Here is an 18,547-nt window from a genome sequence, read left to right on the forward strand (position 1 = left end):
ATACATTCATTACGATTTGTTCGCTCGTTGGATTCACATGCAGGATAAAAAGTGTCCTTTTCAGGATCACAAAATTATCTCCAATCTAAAGAGTTTATTGTTTTGTTATCACTCGATATCCCCATCTTGTTCGGCTAAACCTTTCTGTTTAGCGATTGAGTTTGCCACTCGCCACAGCTTTCAGATGGAAAATTTCATCCCATCCAGCTTTGTGACATGTTGTACAGTAAATTACATTCAATGCGACGTGTCGCAGCGCCACTCAGTGTCGGATTGGAGGCGATATTAACCTGTAATTGAACATTTGCGATGACAGTGGTACAGTGTCGACTTTCAATGTGGGGTCATAATTTGGATCTCTATGTTTACAAAAATGTCCAACTAAATTAGTCGCATCACATGTCCGTCCAATTAGCTAAATGTCGAACTAATTGTAAATTACTGTACTTTCAATCTGGAAACAATTTAAGAATTGGTGAAAATTGAATAATCAGGAAAGTCCCCAACTATGAATAAGCTCAGAACAACTGCCAAATTCACATACTCATCATATCCTGGCAAACAAATTATGAAAAAATCAATTTGTGTTTTATTATTATTTTGGATAATGTTTTAGAAAGCACTGTATTTCGTAAACTCTTTTTTGGAAGGTTTAATGGCCCTGAAAAGCGCCTTGTTTTATGGAATGGTTCCAATTTAGAAAACTTAGTACTCGTGGTTTTGAAAAAAAAACCATTTCGAACGCCCTCGATGCCGCCTTGTTCTGGATTTGCCACCAAAGCAGTTTGTATAAAGAACAAACTTTTTTCTTCTGCTACCTGATGCCGTTTTGCGATTGCGTTTGCCACTCGCCACTCGCTGCAACTGCCTGTTGTCTTGATGTCCACCGAACCGAATGCGTTCTGTTCCGAATGCGGGTTTTCTTATCGTCGCGAGCAGCTTTGCCAGCTAACTCGATCACTTCGGCGGCCGAAACTATATAACGCCGGCTAGGTGGACTGGTGCACTGGTACTAACGCGCTCGGCCTAGCTACCCTTGCGGGGAACTCCAGATCAACACGGTTCGAGCGGGATTTTGCCTTTCCCTTCACTTTTCCTCCTTTACCATGTCCAGACATGGCTGCTTGGGTTGGTTTGTTGATGTGTTGTGATGCGAACCGATGTGGTGTACGGTTTGGATGAGAATGATCGTTACGGTAGGAAGGTATTGTATTATAGAGACTTTAAACTTTTGCAGTTCATTCGTCTCTAGCCTTGAGAAAGGCCCTTTGAAAACTCTACTCTACTCTACTCCAGCGCTACCACCTCCGCCCTCTTGCCTTGAGAAAGGCACTCGATCCCTCGCCGTCCAGCCCGTCCAGCAACGATGTTGTCCAGTCGGTGTCCACACAAAGAATGATCGTTACGGCAGCGGAGCGGGGATTTTTAAGCTGACTGGCTGGCTCGAGAATTACGCATGTGTGAGACTGCGACCAATGTTTCGTTCATTTTTTTCTTTTTCTTTTCCAATCGTGCTTCATTCTATTTCGCTGCTGCTCTGGTTGCCCGTTTTGGTCGGTACGATTTGAGGAGCACAAAATGGACCAATCAAAAATGGGCACATAGTGCATTTTGACAATGCTTGATATTTTACAATTATTCAATTATTTATCTCAAGAAAAATGAAATGTTATTCGTTATGATAGATGCGTAGATATATTTCCTATCAATTGATGCAAAAACCTTTGCGATCTATTGAGAAATGCTCGAGTTATAAGCGTTCCAAATCTTGCATTTTTCCTACTTGTTCAGTGCCTAGATTTCCATTTCACCCCCTATATCTTCCGGTTAGACGTAGTCCTACGTCAAAAAGTTATGCCCTGTTGAATGTGTCGCAAAAATTTCGTGTTCGCCCTTTAGTACTCTCGGCGTTGGCTGCGTTCACTACACCGAATGGGTTATTTTAACTGATTGAGAACTAAAGATGACCTACGAATTAGAAACGTGTTGTAATTCATGTGAAACTGACGTAAATTTTGTAAAGGAGTGAGAGTTTTACCATTTGGTCCTATAGTTATGAAACACGGGAATTTTAATCGCCTGAACACAACAATAAAATTCAAATGGCCAGTCTTACAATGAAGATATCTATTGTATTCTACACTATATACTTCATTTCAACCGACTTCTTACATATCTCTGGAAACTCAGAAAAATGGAGTGATTCTATAGTTATGAAACGCAGTGTATTTAATTAATTTAATTACTAGCTGAATTTTGCGCTTTTGAAAATGTTAAGCAGACCGCAGTCGAAGATAGAATTGTGGCAGGTCTAAGCGAAAAATCTCTTCAACAGCGTTTGTTGAATGAAGATAATTTAGGCAGGGAGAATAATTATTACTCGGGAAATGACTAGAGCGAATGCAAAATCTTTGGAGGAAAATTCTTCTATAGACCGGATATCTTCAATACAACATTTTGACAAAGCAAATGCTAGTAGAGTTACGGAGAAGTTATTAGATACGTACAAAATGACGAATTATCTTGAAGAGATACATAATAAGAGCTCAGCGAAAAACTTATTGGAATTTGGAGATGAAGGGTTTCAAGTAAGTTATAAGCACAAATATGAAATTGCCAACAGGAATCAACGTTTCAATTCGAATTACTGGAGAGTAAACCAGAAAAATAAAATTTCTGAGTTCTCAGAAAATATATGTAATCTTTGTGGATTGAAATGTCATTATCAAGTGAATTGTTTTAAATTAAAGAATATGGAAAGTGATTCGATAAATTATTTGGGGAGGCCAGGTACCAGTAGAGACGGACTAAGTGATTTACTCAAGAGGATGAACGCGGAGGTTGAGGACAGTGACGACAACGATTGAGATTCCGCTCCGTTCTTTGTTTTAAAGAGGCTTTAAACTCTGCAGTGCATTCGCTCCTATCACCGATGAAGGTGATTTTCAGTGTATGTATGTTTTGTCAATTAATAAAATAAGTGAATCATGTTGGGTGGAGTCAACAATTGAAGGGAAGACCGTAAAAATGGAGGTTAATTGCGGATCATCAGTTTCGGTGATGAATGAAAATCAATATTTTTCAACACTTAGAAATGTCATAAACAGTCGATTGTGGTAAACGGACATAGTTTAAAAATTGTCGGAGAAGTGTCGGTAAACGCCGAGTTTGAGAGTAAAACAGAAAAATCCTTTAGTTGATTATAGAATGTGATAATGAATTCATTCCTTTAACCCTTTCTCTACGGCAGTGTGCTCCGTTGGAGTGCTACCGCCGAACGGAGCATTGCACCGGAAAGTATGCACATCGCGCTGGTGTGATCGATGCGCAGTATCACCCTGATGTCGTCTAAAGACGACGCTCGTACACACAAGACATCGCGCGGATGTCGTTTATAGACGACGCTCGTAGCGAAAGGGTTAATGAGCCAAAATTGGATAGATGTATTTTTTTCATTTTTTAAATTGAAGAAGTTTTTCCTCTAGTACTCAAACTATAAAATCCTCTAGTGGAATAAAAGGTGAAACTTTTATAGAGAAATTGTGGGTGGAATTCCCAAATGTTAGTAATAGAGAATCTTGCAGTCCAGAATAGTCAAAATGACAGCGAATGGAAAATTTCCGCTGAATATTATATCCTTCATGACAAATGGTTGGCCTAGAAAAAATGACAAACGCTTTGATAACTTTTTCGCAAATCAATGAATTGCAAATTGTGGACGAGTGCTTGTTGTATCAGGACAGAGTTATAATACCGCAGCTAATGCAAAGCAGGATTTTAAAACTTTTACATGGCAAATATATAGGAATGGTAAAAAGGCTAGACGATCAGTGTATTGGTTCGGGATTCATTCGGATATAGAAAAGTTTATATCAGGTCCTGATGTTTGCAACAGTATGGCAGTAGTTCCCAGAATAAAATGTTGTTCTAGAGGCGAATGAACTGAAAAGTTTAAGGTCCGTCAAAGCCAAAAAAGAAAAAGAAGAAAAGTGTTGTCTGAATGGTGCCTACTACTAGAGCATTTAGTAGAATTTGTGTTGGTTTTTCCTACTTTATGCACCACACAAACCTAAACGTAACTTCGTATGTTCGGGTCCTAAAAACTACAATACGTAATCTCATCAGCGAATAAACTAATCTCATTGCTCGATTGTGGTCTCTCAAATCAGAATTCTCTTTGCAATTCAGTCCGTTTCCATTCCCCATCCGGGTCGGAGGAAGCCATAGTTTCTTCGATGAACTCCATCCGATTTTCATGGTCCACCAAAATCACTGTACGAGTTCGAGTGCCATATCCAGCTTCCGGAATGCGCACGTTTATACTTGCCAGGTGCTCTGCCTGCGCGGGAGTCCGACGCGAAAGTTCCTCATCAGGAAAGTATCTGCAAGTAAATAGATTGTATGAAATTATACGCTTTCGGGTGAACTGAAACTGCCCGTACTCACTTCTCGTTGGATCTAAGCATATTGAACAAATTTTCTACGAGAGAATCACGAGATGCAACGTTCGACCTCTTGTCGACAATCGCACCGAATCGCTGTCGCCCATTCTTGACCTTTTCTAGTGGAACTTCAAAAGTACTGTTGCCAAATCCAAGTGGTCCCTCCAGATTACAACGATCTATCCGACGCGGAGCGTTGCTAGAGTGCAACACCACAGCTCCCCCGGTCTGGTCCAGTTCAATTGAAACAAAGTTGAATGCCGGATATGCGCCATCCGCCAGCAGCAGTTGTTTCGAATAATCTTCACATGATAACTTCCCCCGAAGGTAATTGGACACGATAGGACCCCTGCCGGTGACAGCGTTGCTCGAGTGATCTTCACCCGTTACGTTCAGCAATGCACCTATTCTTATCGTTCCTTCGCAACAACCCGCAGCGAGCCACGTTCCACCTTCTCGACCGGGCTCCATGTCCCGTCCACCGATAACAACATGGTCACAATCCTCCCAGGGAGCTGCTGCTTCCGCCGCTCTGGCATAGTACTCATCCCGGTTTGATGCCACAATGAGCCTGTATTCTCCGGGCACTCGCTGACCGCTGTTGTTCACGTAGACAAACAGGATACACATTGTCCTTGTTTGGTTAATACTGGGCGATGGATATTGGGTAGGTTAGATAGCTACTTAGGCGGTCACCTGAAACAAGCAAACGAAAATAAATCATTGGTAAACCTCATAAATTCAAACTGAATCAAACCGATGCAACAGCTAACGGATAAGCGAACTGAGCAAAATGCAGATCAGAACTGACATAGCGAAGGTAGTTAGTATCTGTTTACAAGAATATGTGCGAGTATGCGCCTAGCGAGTCTTTCCGTTTGTCTGTTTGCTGTTTCCTCTCTGCGTTTGCGTTTGGGGTATAAATTTTGTTTGCACTTCAAGCCGGCGGTAAACGATGCCCCGAATGATAGGCAAATTGTGTTTTGAGGCTTCGTGCAACCGGGGCCATGAGCACCCAAATATCAAACTTTCAATATTCCTGTCGGAGACATGGAATTTCATCTGTCGAAGAAATAGACCAAATGTTCCGACCTGAAACCAAAATTTGAATCAAAGGGTAAACGCTTCACTACAGCACTGATAACGCTTGGCACAGATAATGTGGAGTTATTTATGTGTCAAATTCAAACAGCCACACAAAGGCGCACGTTTCTCGACAGCTCACACGGCAGGGCGATAACGACTTTCCAACTGTTGGGGGAGCGTATGTACCTCGAGATGTTGTCGTGAATTGTTTGGTCATCAGGTGTGAATAGTGATCCCCGATAATCGTTCGATTAATCGATTAATCGAATACTTCCTACAGAAATCGATTATTAATCGAACGAATACTGCGCAACCAATAATCGAAGCGAACGAATAATTCACGTCAATTAATCGATTCAAACTCAGAGAAAAAAAACGTACGGCCGCTGCAGTTTTATCCTGAAATTCAATCATTATCTTTGACGCTCCCTTAAACTTGTAAACGAAACTCAATGCCGTCTACGCGAATTGGGCTTCGTTTACAAGTTCAGGGGAGCGTAAAGGATAATAATTTAATTTCAGGCGGAATGAACACTTTTTAGATTCCAGATGGCTTTCTAGCAAATGAGGAATATTAGTCTAACTCATTATTCATTCCATTATGACGATTAATCGGCTAATCGAATGTTTGGAGCGATTAATCGTATCGAATAACAAACTGCTAAAAAGTATTCGATTAGCTGATGAACGATTAATTTCGAAAATCGGGGATCACTAGGTGTGAACTATATGAGATTAGGCCAACTGACATGTGCGATATGGGTTCCCACAATCCAATCGACGAAAAAAACATCGACCTAACAACGACCGTAACGCTGTTACCTATTCACGATGACGACGATTAGGTATCGACATCTGGATACGGCATTAGTTTGTGTGAGGCAAACTATTCTCTATCATATTAGTCGGCCCGAATCAGTTTATATTTGCTAAAATTTGTATGAAATTTTTTTCTTGGTATAATTTTTTCTACTTAAAGTACGTTGTCATGACCCTAATTTGAATTATTTTCTATAGACGTTCAGATATTCTCAAAAAAACTTGTCATTATAATATAAAATTATCTCAAAACATATTTTTTATGATGTTTTTTCACCACTTGCAGGCAATGGTGATTTTCACTTACATAGAGTACTAATTTGATTATGGAAAAATCATGTTGATTCATAATTTTCATTTTAAAAGTGTATTCATTCCTTCTACAAATCCATACTGTCATGCCTATTCCCCAATATCGTCAACGCGGATAGTTCGTTAGTCGAAAATACTGAATAATTAAACAAACCAAATGGCATCACTGGTGGTTCTTTTTTCCACTCCGCTAAATTGTCATCTCAAACAAAAACAAATGGATCATACAACTGGTAAGTATGAAATATATTTCGGCTTTTTAATTATTATTTATTTTATCTTGTCTTATCAGCTATGAATACATTCGACTCGTTCGCTTCCATCAATCGGTAAGTGAGAAAGATGATTTCTCCCATCAGCACAGTGCGGATTTCCACTTTTATCACAGCAGCCAACAACATCCGTTTTCCTGCAGCAGTAACCTCCAACCCCTGTTGGCAATGTCGGGGGACAGCATTAACAGCAGCAGCAGCAGAATTTGACCATGGTATGGTATTGCGAAGAACTTTTCCCATTAGAGGTTCCGTGCTTCGCGCACATTCAAAAATCCTCTTCAGACACGAAAACTCAACGACAAGGAGGTATTTATCAACTTGCTCAGCTGAATTACCACCCCGGAGGAACCCGAATGCACTGATTCCGTAGTATAGTAGAATGAAAATAGGCGAGGTTAGCGAACGTAGTCGCATGATATTTTAATGTTCGCATTTTTATCCGGATCATACAACTGGTGAGTAGGGAATTCATTTCTGCTTTTCACTTACTAATAATTTTATTTTGTTTCAGCTATGAATACATCCGACTCAATCAATCGGCGAGTGAGAAAGATGATTTCCCTCATCACCACATTGCTTATTTCCACTTCTGTCACACCAGCCAACAGCATCAGCTTTCCCGCAGCAGTATCCTTTAAGTCCAGGGTGCTATTCCGGGGAATAGCATCAACAGCAACAGCAGCAGGACCTGGCCATCGATAGTATTTCGAGCAATTTTCCCCATCGGAGATCCCGTGCTTCACGCACATTGAAGAATCCTCCTCAGCCACATATCTGTGTCATCAAGGGCAAGGAGGTATTCATCAATGTACTCAGTCGGATTTGAATCGTCTATCCAGACAACCCGGATGCACCGATTCCATTATATACCTTATTTTTATTATACATGGTTTTTTATTATTTTTCTTCAATAAAATGATTAAAATCGATCAATGTATTTCCTTTTCATTTTCAATAACAAACCAATACAAACAAGCGGCAAGCAGTGCTGGAAGCTATGATGGAGCAGGTCGACGCCTTGCACATGTTGGCGAAAAAGTGGCGTCAAGTTGTTCGATGAATGCATATGAAAGGTCGATAACTCGATTGCAAGGTGGCAGCATTTGAGGTCGATTGTTGACATTTCATCGACCCGATCTTGGCAGGCAAAACGGAATGTGGGTTGTCTCTCCAGTGCTGGTGTTCCTAGGACAAAGGAGTATCGGTGAACTGCTCACCGAAGATGTTTATCGTAAACAACTACACGAGGGAGAGCTTTGGATTGTAGGCCAACTTTCTAACAAGACAATTATTGGCCGCCCTCACTTCGAATAACATCCGCCTTTTTTGTATGGCTACTTAACCTTACAGCTAATCAAACATTACCGAATAGACAAAAGGATTTATTGTAAAGCTTCAATAAGCTTAAATCTGCACGCACTGTTAATTCACTGTAGAGTTCCGAGTAGGCTGTTCTGGAATGTTATGACACCGGATTATTTGGAAAGTTATTCTAATTCGCGATGACAAATGTAAAGGCGAAATTCCATCGAGGCGACATTGAACAGTTTTTTTTTTAATTGGTTTATTTTTACAGGCTCAGTTACATAAGTTTAAAGGAGCCGAACTCTTAGCTGTATTGTTACTAGTATATATAAACATTTTTCCTTATTCCAATGTTAATAATGTAGAAAACAGATTACTCGTGATCGACTCGAGTTTAGAAGGGTGACATATTTTCTGCAGGAAAAGGTGGGCATATAAGGATATTGTAGCAATGTTCACACTCACACTCATCACGCTCAAATCTTAAACCTATTGAGTAATTCCAAATGAAATCGACAAATGACAAAACATGAGTATTTTTGTTTCGAATGAAAGAATGTATTCCGTTTGGGTTAGAGGAAATATGAGTTTTCCACAGCAATGGGAATTTTTTGACTCAAGCGTAACTTTTGAATAGGGCGTATCGATTTGAGTAAGAGAAATCTTTGATAATTTATATCTCAAAAACTATGAGTCGTACCGAAATAGCGTCTTAGAAAGAGTTATAGAGTATTGATGATTGAATATACAAAAAATTTACACTGAGAAAAAAATTAGTACTCTTTTTTTATTTACAAAATAAAAATTCAATTTGCAATATCCAAAATACATATTTTTTTATTTTTTCATACAAAATAGAAGTCATGCAGAAAATTTGAAAAATGGGCCCAAGATGGTAAAATTATTTTTGACGAGCTTTGTGGAACATCGAATTTTTATGAATTTTCAAAACTTCGAATTTTGGTACGTTGATAATCATTTTTAGCCACAAATTATGAATCCTGATGTGTTTTAAAACAAAAAAGGTTATTATCAATCTCCTTCTACATGTAGCCATTCTCGAACAATTTAAAAAAATATTTCTAATTTATTGTCTTTTTTATAGTAAATAATCCCTTTTAATATGTTTGTCATACCGACATGTTCATGAAATTTTATGAATTTGCTTATAATTTCCAACAAATTTTTCAAATACATCATCATGGTTCATTTTTTGACTCAAGCGTAACTTTTGAAAAGGGCGTATTGATTTGAGTAAGAGAAATCTTTGATAATTTATACCTCAAAAAATATGAGTCGTACCGAAATAGTGTGTTAGAAAGAGTTATAGAGTATTGTTGGCTCAATTTGAAAAAAAAAATACACTGAGAAGAAAAATTAATACTCTTTTTTTATATTTACAGAATAAAATTTTAATTTGCGATATAGAAAAATATGTATTTTTTATATTTTTTTCAATTTTTTCATATAAAATAGAAGTCATGTAGAAAATTTAAAAAATGGGTGAGATGATAAAATTATTTTTGACGAAATTTGTGGAACATCGAATTTTTAGGAATTTTCGAAACTTGGAATTTTTGTATTTTAGCAATCATTCTTAGCCATAAATTATAAAATCTGATGTGATTTAAAACAAAACAGGTTATTATCAATCTCCTTTTAAATGCAACCATTCTCGAGATATTTAAAAAAATATTTCTAATTTATAATCTTTTTTATAGTAAATAATCTCTTTTAATATGTTTGTCGTGTTATACCGTCATGTTCATGAAATTTTATGAATTTTCTTATAATTTCCAACATATTTTTGATTGATTGAAGTTTGTATTAAGATAAAAATGATTTTTTAGTTTCGCTACGTACATGTCTTCGAATAAAATCTCATGAACATGATGGTATAACACGACAAACATATTTAAAGAGCCTATTTACTATTAAAAAGACAATAAATTACAAATATTTTTTTTAAATATCTCGAGAAAGGCTACATTTAGAAGAAGATTGATAATAACCTTTTTTGTTTTAAATAACATCAGGATTCATAATTTGTGATTAAAAATGACAGCTAACATATAAAAACTCGAAGTTTCTAAAATTCCTAAAAATTCGATGTTCCTCAAAGTTCGTCAAAAATAGTTTTACCATCTCGGGCCATTTTTTAAATTTTCTACATGACTTCTATTTTATATGAAAAAATTGGAAAAAAAATATAAAAAATACATTTTTTTTTTACTATGGCAAATTAAAATTTTATTCTGTAAATAAAAAAAAGAGTAGTAATTTTTCTTCTCAGTGTATATTTTTGTCAAATTAAGCCAACAATACTCTATAACTCTTTTTAACACACTATTTCGGTACGACTCATATTTTTTGAGATATAAATTATCAAAGATTTCTCTTACTCAAATCGATACGCCCTTTTCAAAAGTTACGCTTGAGTCAAAAAATTAACCATGATGATGTGTTTGGAAAATTGGTTGGAAATTATAAGCAAATTCATAAAATTTCATGAACATGACGGTATAACATGACAAACATATTAAAAGGGATTATTTACTTTAAAAAAGACAATAAATTAGAAATATTTTTTTAAATATCTCGAGAATGGCTACATTTAGGAGGAGATTGACAATAACCTTTTTTGTTTTAAATCACATCAGGATTCATAATTTGTGGCCAAAAATGATTGTTAACATACAAAAATTCGAAGTTACAAAAATTCCTAAAAATTCGAAGTTTCAAAAATTCCTTAAAATTCGATGTTCCACAAATTTCGTCAAAAATAGTTTTACCATCTTGGGCCCATTTTTTAAATTTTCTGCATGACTTCTATTTTGTATGGAAAAATTTAAAAAAAATAAAAATATGTATTTTGGATATTGCAAATTGAATTTGTATAAAAATAAAAAAAGAGTACTAATTTTTTTCTCAATGTACATTTTTTCATATTCAACCATCGATACTCTATAACTCTTTCTTAGACACTATTTCGGTACGACTCATAGTTTTTGAGATATAAATTATCAAAGATTTCTCTTACTAAAATCGATACGCCCTTTTCAAAAGTTACGTTTGAGTCGAAAAATTCCCAATTGCTGTGAAAAACTCATATTTCCTCCAACCTAAACGGAATACACACTTTCATTGGAATCAAAAATACAAGTTTTTAAAATCTGCATTTTCAGGACGATTTCATTTGGAATTGCTGTATTCTTATATCTATTATGTATTTACATTCCACCTTATTCTATTTGTAGTAAGAAGGGATCCGATTTCTCACGAAGGAAAAGGAAAATGAGAATATAAGGATATAAGGACATTCACACACAATGATCGATAGCTTTGAGGAAAACATATATTTGGGACATGTAGGGGAGATCGGGGTAAGACGGCCATGCTAAGGAAAACTTCAATTGTATCTTTGGAAACTCATGTTTTCCAAAACTTAAAAGCAGTTTCTTACAATTCAATATACTGGTTTTCGAAATAATTGGCCAAATGTTTTATAAAAATGTGTTTTTTCATGTTTTTTACTGAAATTAAAGCAAGCCGAAAAGTAGAACATTTTTATCGATGCGGGTATAATGGACATGTAGTTGGGGGAATATGGACAGGTCAATAATATACGAAGCGTAGAAGTTTATCGCTCGTGAGAGGAATAATTTCGCTCGTGAGAGGAATAATTTCGCTCGTGTTTGTGCGTCCAGTAACTGAAATAGAACAAAAAGAAAGAGCAATATGAAAAAGTTCAATATTACTCTCTTCACTTTCCATTATGCATTGGATGTGATTATGGATGTGACTGTCCATTTCAACCCCACCAGTGCAATTGTTTCAATAATTTAAATATATCACTTACAAATGAATTTACTTTTCCACACATACCTAATATCGCTTCTCTGTCAACTCATAAACCGAAATCAGTGAATTCAATTCAACAATTGAACCACTCAAAATGCTTAATATCGAAGCCGCAAAAAATACATCCACACGCGGAATCATGTTTGATTTTCGGTTTTTGTTTCCCTATTTCACTTTTGATCAGTATTCATTGTCATAGGATGGTTTAAATATTCTAGAATAGCATGTAGAAGGGGTTCCCATCAACATAAATTTGAAATTCATAATGCAACTGTACAAATCAACCACCTGTCCGTCATACCCCCACTGTTCGTCTTACCCGCGGTTCTCCTAATCAAGGTCTAGCCGAGCCAACCCATCTCTCACCGGCACATTGGGATGTCTTCCTTTGGCCCGCAGAGAGTTTTCTAAATTCGATCTGGCAACAACATACCCCTCGCACGACCAAACAACGTGTTCGATGTCGTGGTAACCATGGCCACAAACACAGATATCTTTTTTTTTATCAATCTGTTTATTTTTACAGGCTCAGTTACATAGCTTTAAATGTGCCACGCTCTTAACTATTTTTTTACTAGAAAATATTAATATGATTCCTTATTTCTATGGTTAATAAAATAGGAAACCGAATACTCGCGGTCGACTCGAGATTAGAAGGGTGTCACATTTTCTTTAGGAAAAGGATAGAATGTAAGGAGATTGTAACAATTTTCACACTCACACTCATATTTACATTCACATTCTCATTCACACTCACACTCAGTTCTTAAAACTATCCTTACATCTAATATGTATTTACAATTTAACTTATTCTAATGTAAGTAGGAAGGGAACCGATGGCTCACGAAGGACGAAAAGGAGGGGAAAAGGATATAAGAACAATCACACTTGAAGATCGATAGCTGTAAGGAAAACATAAATGTGGGACATGTAATCAAGATCTAACCGAGCCAACACATATCTCACCGGGACATTGGGCTGCTTTCCTCGAGCCCGAAGGGAGTTTTCTAAATTCGATCTGGCGACAAGATACAACTCGCACGACCAAACAATGTGTTCGATGTCGTGGTAACAATGGCCACAAACACAGAGATTGCTGTCGGCAAGATTGAAACAAAAAAGTAGCGCGTCTAACGAACAGTGATTAGACATGAGTCGGGAGAAGGTGCGAATAAAGTCCCGACTCAAGTCCAGACTTTTGAACCATGGTTTGAGGATAACCATAGGGATAATTGAGTGAAGCCACCGGTCCAATACATCTTCGTTCCATTTGCGTTGCCAGTTAGCGATGGTATTTTTACGGACTAAAGAGTAAAATTCATTGAAGGCGATTTGACGCTGATAAATGTCGCCTTCAATCCCACCCACCTTTGCTAATGAGTCAGCCCTCCCATTACCCGGAATTAAGCAATGTGAAGGGACCCAGACAAAGGTAATGACATAACAGCGTCGGGTTAAAGCACTCAAAACTTCTCGTATTCTCTCAGGGAAATACGGCGAGTGCTTTTCCGGCCTCACTGAACGAATAGCTTCGACAGAGCTAAGACTATCCGTTACAATGTAGGGTAATACGGGGTGATTTGGTCATATGGGGTGACTTGGACCACCCCTTTATCTAAAAAATTACGGCTCAACTTGGATTTTTTGAAATGAATCTATTGTTGAACCGTATGTACCTAAAGTAAAAAAACTTTAGTAAAACTTCACAAGTAGAGGGAAACGGTAGCATAAACACAGCAAGCACTTTGTTCGTCAAAAAATTTGAGTTTTCCGATAGTGGTTTTAAGGTTTTTCCCGCTAATTAAACAAACTTTTCGTGTATTGTGCAGTAAAGTTCTGTTCGCCAACAGAAGAGGAACAATTTGATGTAGCGAAACTGTAAGTTTGATAACAATAAATAAAATTATTTGCATTTTAATTTTTGCGTGTTGTGTGGGGTGACATGGACACGTTTCTGTGGGGTGAATTGATCCTACAAGTTTGAGACTTTTCTTTGGTCTAATTGATTCCAGATGCCGCTAAATTACAAAAAGAAGATGGACAGACAACGTTGGAAAAAGGAGGAGCTTGAAAGAGCAACGCAGGCCATCGAGAACGAGTTTTCCTTGACCAAGCATCGAATGTGTTTGAAAATGCTCGAACAACAGTGAAAAGATCCAGCAGAATTCGAGATGGTGTCAATCCAACTTTTCTGGTCTGGAATCTGGCCAAAACACCTGGTATCGATCCCAAAACATTGTTACTGATTGTAACATTATCCCAAAATACTTTACATAAACATAAGCATGTTTTTTTTCGATGAAACACACACTGGACCAAATCACCCCACAGACGGTCCAAATCACCCCGCATCAAATTTTAATGTCCAAAAATCATCTCTTTTGTTTTATGATATATTTGGTAGCTTGAAGCTTTATATAATGATTAAACATTATTTATTGAGAGAAAACATGTGTAGCTCAGTATACAACGTGACATTTTTTATTTTGACCGTATTGGTTTAGAAATATTAGGCGATTTGCTTAGGTGGTCCAAATTCCCCCCTTTTCCCCTAATAGTGTTCAACAGGTCGTGAGGCGACGCTGTCCAGCGCATCTCTGCTAGTTCAGCAATATACACTGAGCAAGGAAACTGAAGACTGAGCGAGGTGCTGAAAATTTTGTTCAACAAATCTTGTGGACTCGTTAATAGGGAACCCATCGGAAAAATACATATTATCATTATATCTGGAATTCCATTGATTTTCTGCTTCATGGACAGATCAAAATGCACAGAGGAATTAATGTAGTCAGGAAAACAAACACGGTTGGGAGTATACGAAGAAGGAACAACCTGCGTGGAGATGAATTTATGTAAAAAGTGAAAGTGAAAATTTAGCTCGATCAGCTGCTCAAAATTTACGATCACCAATGCACAATGGTGCAGGAGGTGCATTTAAGTGGAAATTAGCATTCAGAGCTCGTCAGTTATTCTCTCGACAAAAACTTTCTTCGACAAAGTTGTTACATTCTTGTTGCCAGATCGAATTTAGAAAACTCTCTTCGGGCTAGAGGAAGGCAGCCCAATGTGCCGGTGAGAGATGTGTTGGCTCGGTTAGACCTTGATTACATGTCCCAAATATATGTCTTCCTAAAAGCTATCGATCTTCGTGTGTGATTGTCCTTATATCCTTATATTTTCCTTTTCCTTTTTCTTCACGAGAAATCAAATCCCGTCTTACTAACAATCGAATAAGGTGAAATGTAAATACATATTAGATATAAGATAGGCTTAAGAATTGAGTATGATGAATGTGAGTGCGAATGTGAGTGTGAACATTGTCAACATATCCTTATATCCCATCCTTTTCCTGAAAAAAAATGTCACCCTTCTAAACTCGAGCAAACCGCTGAACCTGTAAAAATAAACGATGCAATAAAAAAAAAAAGTTGTTACATATAATAGAGCGCTCATTTTTATGTTATCAAAAATAGGGTGACCAAAATTGTCGATGAAATAAAAAATATAACTTTCTTATCTTTATACATGAAGGTAAACATAGTTCGATAATATTGTAGCCCCAGTTATTTGAGACATCTTTGTGACAAGTTTTCTTTGTATCTCTTGAAATACAAAGTTAGTTGCGTTGCGTTAGGGTCACCATGAAAAAAAAACCTAAAAACTCATGATTTCAGTTTTAATTACACAAACACAAAAAATTACATAGTTTTGAAAATCACACTTTATGTACTTTATTTTTTTTTATGTTTGCCCCAGAAAGAATGACAAACAAATGGAGAGCTTGAGCTTGGGTAGACTCGTAGTTGCTCTCCGTGATTGACCTGAACCAACCATATTGCACAAAGAACACACAGAATGACGCTTGGGACTAGCAAATCATTCTCGTTGTGCAATTTTCGGTGATTCAAACTTTAAATGGCCAATAACGACGCCGGCCACGTCCTTAAAGTCACCAGGGGAGGGGAAGGAATGTTAGTATGATATTCGCCACCCGAAGACCAGAAGGGTCGCCTCTATAGCGTGGTTCCCTAGCGAATATCATGGGAGGGATTATTGTTAGTGGGAAGAGGTATGAATCAGGATTCACTGAGGTAAGTGAAGTGATTATGTAAACGCGAACTATCAACCACTCGACGAAACGAAATTGCGAAAATATTATATTTCACAACATTCATCAATTTTTCAACCCGCGCATCTTGTTTTTAGAAAATTATTCTTGGGAAACCTGACTCTCATCGGCGGAAATTATTCTTTGGACACCTCACAAGGTAACCAAAAAAAACCTTCTAAAATTAATCGATCCGGAGATATATTTCGTTATCTATTGTGCCTACTCTTAATGGAACTTCGATCGCGGTGGGAGAAAATTATTCTTGGGAAACCTGACAAGGTAACCAAGAAAATTAATATTATTCGGATATATTTCGATATTTATCGTGCGTACTTTTCATCGAACTCAAATCGCAACGGCGAAAACTATTCTTGGGAACCTTACAAGGTAACCGAGGAATTACTTCTAAAACTAATCGAACTGACGTTATATATCGAAACCTGACTAGGTATCGGAGTAAATTCTTCTAAAATTATTCTGACCGGCAATATATTCCCTATGTTATGTTATTTATCGTACCTACTCTATATTTAACTCTAATCGCGATGGCGGTAAAAATTTGAGGAATTAAAATATTAAACAATTAAATAATTTAAATAATGCGTATGGAAAAAAAAACTTATCTGAGGCCACTGCACGCTCAGCTCTTCCTTGGCGATGATTCCTTTGTTTGTGACACTACGACAAGTGTGTAGAAGTGTGTAGAACACACAAACGAACACATTTACACTCTCCGTTCCACGTGCCCGAAACGCAGAAGATCAAACAGTGATATTTTCACTTCTGCGAAGAAAAAAAAATCGTTGAACACAAATTCTGTCAGTGAACACAGCGAACACATTGATTGATGAGCAATTATTTCTGATGTAAATAATGAGTGTATGAAAAAATAATCTGACGTCACTACATGTCAACCCACTCTCGTAGCTAATTCTTTTGATTGTGATACATTCACTATCACGAAACAACTTTGCACTCGATGTAGAACATACAATAACGATCACTTATATATTGTATTCTCATGACGAAAACCACATTCATCTCTCTATTTCAGAAGCAGGGAAATAATGGATTTTTACATGACGGCATTCCGGCATGTTGGCTAAGCTTCACTAATTTCCAACATTCACTTCTCCCTGCTGTTGTTGGATGTTGTTCTCGATTGGCTCTGTAGAAGCTTCCGCTGAACGAGAGCGGAACAAGAGAGCAGTTTCTGAGAAAAACACCATCAAACACAAGAGCAAAAATGCTATCGAAATTTGCAATATTTTTTATTTATTTTTTCCGGTCTCAACTTGGAAAACCCACATATAACTCTACCGCGAACGACACTTCATAACTTTCGGAACACTTTGGACCTAAATGTTCCCCAATCGGCGCTATTTTGCACAAATTAATTTGAAAAAACTCGGCGTTCGACGGTTAAGCCAAGGCGCGTAGAAGTATATCCTAAGGTGGGCCAACTTGCTAAAACCACTCTTCAGCCATCTTGGAAGTCTTCTGTGTTTTGTTTGTAAACAAAACACAATACGCTAGTGTCGAAGTTCGTTCCTGATCAGTCTGTCTCTTTCACGCTGCAAGCAAATAATTTCCCTTCTGCTTTCTTCCGTACTGTTTTCATATCCCGCTCCCCTAACCAACTTAGTGACGAAACGGCCTCACCTAGTACCATAGACCCGTCTTGGGTTAAGCAACAGCTAAGACAATCGCGTTCTCAACTCTCTCTCTATTAGTCAAATCCAGGATGACAAACAAATGGAGAGAGCGTATTTTTTGGGAAGAAATATCAATAACATTGAGTGGAATTGAGATATTGATAAGTTCTGCACCGCAAAATGTTTGTATTGGTAAACTCTAAAAGTCCATGACAAGACCAAGACAGTTTGCATATAGAATTTGAAGTTTAAAAGTTAGATCAAAAAACAATTTTCTTCATGGTGGCCCTAACGCAATTTAGAAAAAAGGTGCTATATCGGTTATTTCAAGAGATACAAAAAAACTTGGTTCGAAAACTCGCAAGCAGATCGGACAAGTTATTAATCGATCCAACAAAGGTGTTTTTTTCACATCGAATAATAGTGTGCTTTTTCATCGGTTGCGCTTGCGAGTGTAGCGAAATTTAAAGTGGTGCGCGCTGAGGATCCAAATCAGACACATTCATCACACACGCTACACAGCCGCGGCAAGTAGAAATTTATTTTTCTTTTGTTTCCCTATCATTCCTTCTTCCTTCTGTGCACGATATACACCAATGTTCAACTTTGTGTTAACCAAATCGGCAAACGTTGGCATTAGGGGTGATCATTATTTCTTATATACCGTTGAATTTCTATTGG

At 37.3% G+C, this 18,547-nt stretch overlaps 1 protein-coding gene and 1 long non-coding RNA gene across 3 annotated transcripts in view; one reads left to right on the forward strand and one right to left on the reverse strand.

Moving 5' to 3' along the window:
- The first annotated feature begins 1,992 nt into the window (after positions 1-1,992).
- LOC129774866 (uncharacterized) lies at positions 1,993-7,863 on the forward strand. Of its 2 annotated transcripts, none has more exons than XR_008742792.1 (4): positions 1,993-2,588; positions 2,791-6,892; positions 6,952-7,389; positions 7,446-7,863. It is a non-coding gene; the product is annotated as an uncharacterized LOC129774866 (long non-coding RNA). The 2 variants fall into 2 exon arrangements; XR_008742793.1 differs by having other exon boundaries at positions 2,008-2,588; positions 6,779-6,892.
- Positions 3,807-18,547, reverse strand: part of LOC129774864 (transport and Golgi organization protein 2) — a 116,765-nt gene continuing 102,024 nt past the window's right edge. The window contains exons 2-3 of the mRNA XM_055778895.1: positions 4,447-5,138; positions 3,807-4,382 (exon numbers count right to left, since the gene is read on the reverse strand). Of these exons, the coding sequence (XP_055634870.1) occupies positions 4,166-4,382; positions 4,447-5,072 (843 nt within the window). The 5' untranslated portion in view covers positions 5,073-5,138 and the 3' untranslated portion in view covers positions 3,807-4,165. The remainder of the gene's footprint in view (positions 4,383-4,446; positions 5,139-18,547) is intronic.

Source organism: Toxorhynchites rutilus, chromosome 3, assembly GCF_029784135.1.
Source record: "Toxorhynchites rutilus septentrionalis strain SRP chromosome 3, ASM2978413v1, whole genome shotgun sequence".
Classification (NCBI taxonomy): domain Eukaryota; kingdom Metazoa; phylum Arthropoda; class Insecta; order Diptera; family Culicidae; genus Toxorhynchites; species Toxorhynchites rutilus.